Source organism: Sturnus vulgaris, chromosome 17 (assembly GCF_052056855.1).
Source record: "Sturnus vulgaris isolate bStuVul1 chromosome 17, bStuVul1.hap1, whole genome shotgun sequence".
NCBI lineage: Eukaryota > Metazoa > Chordata > Aves > Passeriformes > Sturnidae > Sturnus > Sturnus vulgaris.
Window position 1 is genome coordinate 4,858,821 of NC_142259.1, and position 9,131 is coordinate 4,867,951.

Here is a 9,131-nt window from a genome sequence, read left to right on the forward strand (position 1 = left end):
GGGCCGCGTCTGCCCGCACGGGCACCGCTCTGGGGACACGGGGCGGGTGCCGGGCTGAGGCGGGGCTGTGAAGGCTGTGAGCGCTGTGAGGGCGGGCGAGCGCCGGGCTGAGACCGCGCTGTGAGGACTGTGAGGCCGAGCTGAGGCGGGGCTGTGAAGTTGGGCTGAGGCGGGGCTGTGAGGGCTGTGAGGTTGGGCTGAGAGGGCTGCGAGGCCGGGCTGAGGCGGGGCTGTGAGGGCTGGCGGGTGCCGGGCTGAGGCGGGGCTGTGAGGCGGGGCTGTGAGGGCTGCGAGGCCGGACTGAGGCGGGGCTGTGAGGGCGGGCGGGTGCCGGGCTGAGACCGCGCTGTGAGGACTGCGAGGCCGGGCTGAGGCGGGGCTGTGAGGGCTGTGGGGCCGGGCTGAGGCGGGGCTGTAAAGCCGGGCTGAGGCGGGGCTGTGAAGGCTGTGAGCGCTGTGAGGGCGGGCGGGCGCCGGGCAGAGACCGCGCTGTGAGGGCTGTGGGGCTGGGCTGAGGCGGGGTGGTGAAGGCGGGCGGGCGCTGCCGCGCCGTCCCCTCCCCCGAGGCGGTGCCGTCCCCTCTCTTTCCCTCCATGGCGGTGCTGTGCGGGGCCGGGCTGGGCGGCTCGGCGCTCACGGCCGCTGCCGGGGCCGCGCTGAGGCGCTGCGGGGCCGGGCCGAGCGGCCGCAGCTCCTGGAAGCCGGGCCTGCTCCTGCTCCTGCTCAGCCCGCCGGCTTTCTCCACGACCTGCGCCCGGTGCGCCAAGGACAGGCGGCGGAGGCAGAAAAGAGCCATTTCCGAGCGGCAGCTGGTAAGTGCTGGGCTCTGTGCGAGTTGGGGGTGCCTCTGACACAGCTCCCGCCTCTGGAGTGAGGAAAGATTGGCTAAAATAGAATTGACTTCCAGAATAGTGAGGAAATGCGTCTGCCCCGCGATATTCTTCGTGTTCACACTGATTGTAGTAGCGGTTCCATTCCCTTTGGCCTCTTTGGGGTGGAAGCATCCCTAAGTCTAGAAAACAAAAAGTGTTTTTAAAGCTAAAGCTGTAAAATGGTACTTTAGCTTTAAATCTAAAGTACTGTTCTGTTTCTCACTGTTTTTTTTAGTCTTGCGGTGTAGTCAGCTGCCAAACAAGCATCACTTTATGTCAGAGAAACTCCAGAATTAATTCTTCATCTTATTTTTATATTTACACATCTCTGGAAAATCTTATTTTCTTTTGATCCATAAATCATTTCCCATTAAAAGCCATAGTTTACTGTCTCGCCATATGGTGGTGCTAGATACTTTCTAAAAGAGGCTTTTTAGTAGTAGTATAAATTTAATTATCAAAAGTTCAGTTGAGAGGGGATTTTTTTCAGTTGCCTCTCTTTGGTATCATAACATTAATAAGACTTCTTATCCCTCACGTGCTATTTGTGCCGTTTATTTAAAGTGACCCTTAAAGCCCATTCTCATTATGAAATCCCATAGTAACCGACAGAATTTGGAAGTGATCACAGTCATGCTTTCTCTTTTCATCCCGCTGTGTAAACAATTCCACCTGTCAATGTATGTACTTCTCTGATATTTCGGCCCCTTTTTAGGAGATAGATAAAGTTATATCAGCATAGCCTTAGGCATTTGCTTTAAAAAAAGTTCTTAAAAAACGTGAAATATAAATTCTGTTTTTCTTTATCATTGCACTCAGTACACTGCATTTCGTTGATCTGTGAATGGCAGCAGAGTTCTGATTTCTTTTTTTTACTGTCGAATGGAATTCATCATGGCTAAAAATAGCACGTCTGCCTATTAACTAAAACTTCTGGGAAGATGAGTCTGATAAATTGTACTTAGAGGGAGCAACCCCACCCTTGTTGCAGACACGTTATTTCGTGGATCAGCGGAGAGTGCGAGTGGTCGGAGGACAAGGAGGAGGAGGGGGCCATTCCTTCCACAGTGAGCCCAGGAAAGTGTTTGGAGGTCCTGATGGTGGAAATGGAGGGGATGGGGGTCATGTCATTTTTAAAGGTAAACCTCACTGAATCTGTTCTGTTTTGTGTTGTTGTCTTATTGCTTAACACCCCACCCCAGCACAATCCAGCCCTATGTGGATGGTAAGAAGTGGTAAATGGCAAAAAGGTTAAAATGGTTATTTCTGTGTGAGATGTCTTTGCTTTTGAAGTTTTGTCCTGAGCTGTGGTGAGGAGGACATAAATGACACTGACAGCCTTAGAAAGAATTTTGAAAATGGAGGTGTTTGCAGATACTTTAGTGCCAGGTGCCTGTCTGTGTTATGTTAAGGCTGGGATCTGATTAAGTTTCCCTCTTAAGATGAATAAAGCTGCTTCTACCACCACCCTTCTGTAATATCTGATTTAGCAAATTAATTTTGGTTTGGAATGACCACATTAATAAACCTAAGCAGCTAAGTACAGACAGTCAAACTTCATCACAACTTAGATTAATGTTCATCTTCCCTGATACGCTATCGTTGAGACAGTAAATAGGATGTACACACATGCAATATTCAAAAAGGGAAAGAACAGTCTAGAGGTGACTTTTCTGTGCCTGTTTTACTGAAACAGTATGTTCAAAATTTGTGTCTTTTGCTTTACAGCTGACCAGCAAATGAAATCACTTTCTTCAGTGTTCCCCTTCTATCAAGGTTTTCATGGAGAAAGAGGAGGAAGCAAAAACTGTTACGGAGCTAATGGTGCACACATGTATGTTAAAGTAAGTCAGTGGATGTTGCCTGCTGTGTGGTAGCTTGGTACCTGGCTGATTTTCAAGCTGGAGAACCCTATTGTGAGCAAATCTGTCGTGTAATGAAGAGTAAATGTCTGATGGTGCTGTTTGAGTTCAGAAAGTGAGTTTCATGAAGTACAATTCTCTTTTTGAGTTCCTCACTTTGAGCATATGCAGGAGTGATTTTGAGCAGATCTGAAATTGGCTGGTGGAGGATGTGCTGCAGGCTTTGAGCTTCAGTGTAATGCTTGCATCTCTTCATTTCGAGGTCCCTGTAGGTACTTTGGTGAAGGAGGATGGCAAAGTTGTGGCTGACCTCACTCAGCATGGAGAGGAGTACATTGCAGCTTATGGAGGAGCTGGAGGCAAAGGGAATCGCTTCTTTCTCTCCAATGAAAACCGCGCTCCAAAATTATTTACTCCAGGAGAACCAGGTCAGGAGAGGGTCCTTCATTTGGAGCTCAAGACAACAGCTCATGCAGGATTGGTGAGTTTCTGTAGGTTCAGCTTCCATTTGGTTGTAGGATGACACTTGACTGACTGAAGAAATAATGTGTGATAACATTTTCTTAGCCCCTGGCGTGCTTGTTTGGAGATGCAGCTCGATGCTTTCTGCTGTTACTTGGTAGAAGAGTGTCCAAACTGATTCACAGAGCTGTCACTCTCTTGCTACTTGGTGTTGTCCTCCTTCTGCTAAAATCCATACTATACACAGAGAAACAAGATTCATCAGTGATAGCTGATGATGTACAGCAGCTTTGTCTGCTGGGTCTGCAGATGAATGGTACAGTATAGAGAATTCTTTTACATTGGTTTGTTTTCTTGTTTTTGGAGGGTTTTTTTTCCTAAATGATAAAATTCAAATTATCTGTTTCATCCCTGTATTTCTCTTTTTACAGATATTAAACATTTGTGTTTGTTAGAGCCAGGTTCATTACCCTCTGAAATGAAAAACGCTGAGTCAACTTTGAGTTTAACCTATTTTTGTATTTGAGTATGGAAATACTCTAACACCAGCTGGCAAAGCTGTGAAAGTTATGCTTTGCTGCAAAATGTTCTTGATGTAGTCCAACAACTACAGAATAACTGTCTGGTCTAGCAGAATTTGCAGATTTTGACTGAGAAATTTGGGTGTTTGTATTCCAGGTGGGCTTTCCCAATGCTGGCAAATCCTCACTTTTGAGAGCCATCTCCCGGGCAAAGCCAGCTGTGGCTGCCTATCCATTCACAACCCTAAACCCCCACGTTGGCATTGTCCACTATCAAGACTATGAACAAGTGGCAGGTAAGAATTTGAAGTTTGTTGCGTGTACCTTGATAGCAATTTGTGTCACCTTTGTAAACACTTTAAAATGCTGCAGAAGTAGGTTCAGGAGTTCTGTAGACTTCTTGCTAGTTCTAAAGAACTTCAAACAAAACTCTACTAAAAGCCTATTTCACCTTCACTTGTAGGTACCCTTAGTGCCAAACTGTCAGTCTGTATTCTGTCTGCAGTGGAGTAATCTAAATTTAGGTGTTTTAAAAGGTAACAGCTGCAAACTTAATGTGAGTTTTGCTTTAGTATTGAGGCACTGAGATATAATCTAAAAGTACGGACATTGGCCAGTAAAAGACTGGGGGGATTTTTTGGGGAGGGTTTATTGGATCTGCTGGATTCAGCGTGAAATTTCTCTTGTAGTTGCTGACATTCCTGGCCTAATCAAAGGTGCTCATCAGAACCGTGGGCTGGGGACGGCCTTCCTAAAGCACATCGAGCGCTGCCGCTTCCTCCTGTACGTGGTGGATCTCTCTGTGCCTCAGCCGTGGATTCAGCTGCAGGACTTGAAATACGAACTGGAAGCATATGGAAAAGGCTTGTCTGGGAGGCCTGGTGTTGTGATTGGGAATAAGGTTGACCTTGCTCAGTCCAGGATCAATCTGCCACTCCTCAGGGAGCAGGTAGCTGAGAGGGTCATCGCCTTGTCTGCGCTGACAGGAGAAAACTTGGAGGAGCTGCTGCTGCATCTGAGAGAACTCTATGACACTTATGTGAAGACAGAACAGTCACGAGGACAAAGCCCAGTCAAGTGGTAGAAGCCTACTGCTGTGAACTGTGCTGGAAGGAGAACAAAGTTAAAATAACAGTTTGATTTGACTGCATCTCCGTGATTAGGGCTTCTTGTGGGTTGTTTTCGTTGTTAAGATGGAAGGGCACAGCATGGGGATTTGTTCTGGAGTGCTGCTTTGGAAAGATTGTTTTGTTTGTTTGCTCACCTTTGTGGTGTCTCTGAAGATTCACAACAAAGCTTGAAAATTGTAATCATGGTGGGTGGTGAACTGGAAACCTGGCTGTTGTTTGGCATACTATGGAATGAAGAGAATGCTGTCTAGTAGAAATGACTGAAATTCGGGATCTGCAGGAGATGTTGGCTTGCTCTGTGAAGTGACCTTCTCAATTTTCACTAATCAAATGCTCTAAAAATCAGGTGGTCCCATGTTTATCTATTTTTATATGATGGCAAATTTCAGTCGTGTCTGAAAACTTTTCTCCTGTTGTGGTTTGGTGTGGGTTTTTCTCCTCAGAGGAGGCACAGGTCAGTAATTGTAGGGAGGAAGAGCATGAAAGAACTGCAATTGATGACTGAAATTATTTCCTCATTAATATGAATAATTTACTATATTTAAATGCTGTCAGCAGCTAAGTAGCTGAATAAACTGGCCAGAAAGCAGCCATTTGAGACTCACATCTGAGTTTCCCTGTTTGGGACTCTCAGGCAGTGTTCTGAGAAATCCTATGCTTAGTTACATCAAATAAAAGAAAAATACAATTCTTTGTATGTATGTGTCCTTTTTTTTTAACTATGTCATTTTATGGACTGTGTTCTTAAACTTTAGAAATTCAGAAATCTTAATTTAGAACAGTGGTCTTTGCCCTCTCCTCATACTGAAAGAAGAGCTGCTTCTGTATACTCTTATATTTTCTGTAAAAGATTATTATCTTAATAATGGAAAGCCAAAATTAATCAAAACATATTATTAAGCTTTTTCATAAGGGACCTGAACAGGCTTGTGAGGTGCTGAGACACAAACACTGTCAGAAATAGAGGAAATTACTGAGTGGATGTGAAAAAACCCTCAGCTGTAGCCTCTAACCACTTTTTCATTACACCACTGTGAAGGTGATAATTCTCTCTGCTTCATTCACTGCACATTTTTGATTTCATCCCTGGTAGTCTAATACTTCTGCATGGAACATCCTTAAAAGCAGGGGTTTTATTCGGAAAAAGTGCAGGTCAACTTTAAAGCCTGATTTGATAATAAATTCTGGCAAGCCAAGTAGTTACCTCTCCTAAATTCACATTCGGAGTATTTCTATTTGTGGCCAGGTGTGGGAAGTAATCTGCATTATAAGCAGTGATATTGATATAAATAGGATCAGGAAAAAATCAAAACTAATATTAAATCCTAAAGTCTTTTGCTTCATCCCTGGGATTTACTGAGTTGAATTAAATAGAAGTTAATATTCAGTTCTGTTCTTCTGTTTGGATTTGTGCATTTTTTAGGCTTCACTGCTGTTCTTCCTGCTATTGCTACATGCTTTTCAACCACTTTCAATAAAACCAGGGGAAAATTACCTGAACACCAAAGCTGGTGCAGCTTCTTAGCAGATTATTTAATACCCACAGGTGCTTTGCACACTCTCTGGCTGTGTTTGAGAATGTCAGAGGCTGCTTCAAAAGCCTCAGTACTCTCAGGAGCTCCCACCTTTCCTTTAGTGCTGAGGTACCCTCAGTTCCTGCAGGGAGAGCAGTGTTGTTTACTGGTGTGTGAAAAGCACAGCAGGTTTCCTGACACCTCCCGGGATCCTGGAGTTGGGTTCTTTGTTCAGAGCATTTCAGCCACCTGCTCTGAGGAGAGCACCGAGTTCCTACAGCCGTGTTCTTAGCGGGCTTCAAAGAGGCTTTGCAGCATCAGGTACTCCCGGTAATGAAAAGTGCCAAATTGCAGCAGCTTTGCTGTTGGAACAGCTTTTTGTAGAGCCTTGGACTTCCCCTGGTCTCTAATCACTTGGGTCACATTTCTCCAGGGCGCTCCTTCAGAGTTAGCACCAAGATCTCCTGGATCCCATTCTGGGCACAGGACTGAGGAGGAACCTCTGGTTCTGCTGAAAATAAAGTATTTGCAAAAGAAATGCATTTTGCCTCTAAAATCAGAGAGAGAAAAAAATAATCAGTTTAATGGTGAATTGTTTCGGGGAAGAGTTTTGTGCCATAGACTTTGTTTCCACTTTTTTTTTAGCAGGAGCTGGGGTGGGCGGGCTTGTTTTGAATTAGATTTCGGTGAATTTCTTCTGCATGATTCCTTAATACCCTTTTGCTTTCCTCTGCTGAACTTTGAGGGTGACTTTGAGGGTGACTTTCCTTCTTAAGCTGGCAAGAGGAGAGAGATATGGTAGATTTTATTTCTCATTCTGACAATAAGCCATGGGAATTCAGCGTGAAGTCCAGTCAATTCTCTATGGAGAAGCCCGAGCCATAATTTTGTTTAGCATTTTACAGTTCTAGTACTCTTTTGTGGCTTTCTAGTACATGATGACAACATTATTTCAGTGCTAATTGTAGGGGTTTTATATTTACTGTCAGTCTTTTCCTCCGTTGTAAGTCCTTGGAAAATGTAAGTGGTATCAATTGCCCAGAAAAAGAAAATCAAATGCTAATGTAAAAACAAGCATTAGAAAGGACACCACTTTTAAATATGTGGATGCTGAGGACTCATTGCAGTGCATTAACTAAAGCATTGAATCTGTGTGTTTAAGCATGAGATATTTTGCAATCTACTTTACTTACATTTTCCTGACGCACTTTTTTATATTACCTTTTTTTTTACATTAGAGAAAAATCTTCCAGTATTGTCTGTGTCCTTACTAAGAGTCTTCATAGTAGATTGGTGGTAAGTGCAGTACTCTTGGCTTGAACATACTGAACAACTTGTTACCTTTTCATTAATTCAAATTAAAGAATGACAGGAGTGGATGTGAACCAGAGATGCTCGTGCCCATGGAGTGGGATCTTGTCGTAGTTTGTACAAGCTGTGGGATGCAGATCCACCATCCAACTGCTTTTCTGTCCCGTTTTCCATGGGATCCTGTTAATGGGGCCCCCTGTCCAACACCTGCCCTGCAGTTCACTGTTGTGGAAAGGGCTTTGGTGTGAATTCAAACTCCACACTGCTAAACTTCATCCTAGTGTTAATGTGTGCCTGGCCTTTGAGATCTGTTTTCTGCTTGTCTTCCATGCTGCAGTTCCTATGCCATTCCCCAGCAATTAATTTTTCTGTTTTTTAATTAGGGATTAAATGTGCTTGCACTGTAGAGGTCTGGAAATACTGCAGTTATTACTTAGAGGGGAGTATTATTATTTGGAAGGAGGTTATATTTGTATGCCAATAATGATAAAACATAATTTTGCAACTCTTGATAAAGGAGCAAAGCTCCCTTCAGGCTACACTCTTGATTTTTCTCTAAGCAGTTCTGAAATTTATCATGTGGCATGTGCCCATTTTTCTGAGTCATAAAACCTAGTTGGTAGGAAGAGAAAGGCAGAGAGATTTTCATCAACCTTGTTTTAATGTTGAGGTTGTGTTTGTCCTTCGTTTCCCCACTGAGAGTAATTTTTCATCTCCTCTTTTCTGATTGAAATAGAATTGTCCAAGGAGATGTTAATGGCATCTGATTTGTCATCCATAGGGTTTGGGTTTTTTTTCTCTGCCCTTGTATATATAAAATATAGCTTTGACTCTGAAGTGTGCATTCCTTGCTGACTTCTTTGCATGTTGCTATATTGTTACATGCATTTGTGTATTTTATACACATTTCCCGACTGATGAGTGAGATCAGAAGACCACCCATACTACAAATCCATATAATTATGGTTTAATAACTCACTCCTGGCTGTATGTTCCATTTCAGTAAGAAGGCTGTGGTTGATTACTTCGTTACAATGCATTTTATTCTGGTAACATTCAATTAATTTAATTGGAGTGAGTGGCATAATGCAGTGGTGACCTGGCCTCGGTTTGGTGGGCTTTTAACTTGACCGTAGCACTGCAGCAAACTCAAATCTGTTATTTTATGTCATGATGAGTGAGTACAAGAAGACACAAAACATGAAGAGCCTTGTGTTTATTCAACTACGATGAAAATGTTTTATACTGACACAACCACCTTTTAAAATGCAGGTTTGGATATGCACTTTAGATCCAGACTTATCAAGGCTGGTTGAAAAGCTGAAAATGGACTGCTGAACAAATTATCTTTTGTTATTCAAATCCTACGTGGGGCCTTTTTGTCTTTGTAACTGGAGAAATCGATAGGCAATTAATGTGCTGGTAACAGTCAATATTTTAGAAAGCATCTGATGGTTTG

General features: G+C 43.6%; 1 protein-coding gene across 1 annotated transcript; it reads left to right on the forward strand.

Annotated features, from left to right (window-relative positions):
* The first annotated feature begins 465 nt into the window (after nt 1-465).
* On the forward strand, nt 466-5,540 carry MTG2 (mitochondrial ribosome associated GTPase 2). The gene is made up of 6 exons (XM_014873779.2): nt 466-812; nt 1,864-2,011; nt 2,601-2,716; nt 2,997-3,215; nt 3,875-4,013; nt 4,407-5,540. Exons 1-6 carry the CDS (start codon nt 594-596, stop codon nt 4,799-4,801), a joined length of 1,236 nt encoding a protein of 411 aa, XP_014729265.2. The 5' UTR covers nt 466-593; the 3' UTR covers nt 4,802-5,540.
* The last annotated feature ends 3,591 nt before the right edge of the window (nt 5,541-9,131 follow it).

Bases quoted from the DNA above. Each gene is read 5' to 3' on its own strand.
- MTG2 (XM_014873779.2), top strand. From the start codon at position 594: ATGGCGGTGCTGTGCGGGGCCGGGCTGGGCGGCTCGGCGCTCACGGCC. The intron at 2,012-2,600 runs GTAAACCTCACT...TTTGCTTTACAG, and splicing joins GGGTCATGTCATTTTTAAAG to CTGACCAGCAAATGAAATCA. The intron at 4,014-4,406 runs GTAAGAATTTGA...TTTCTCTTGTAG, and splicing joins AGACTATGAACAAGTGGCAG to TTGCTGACATTCCTGGCCTA.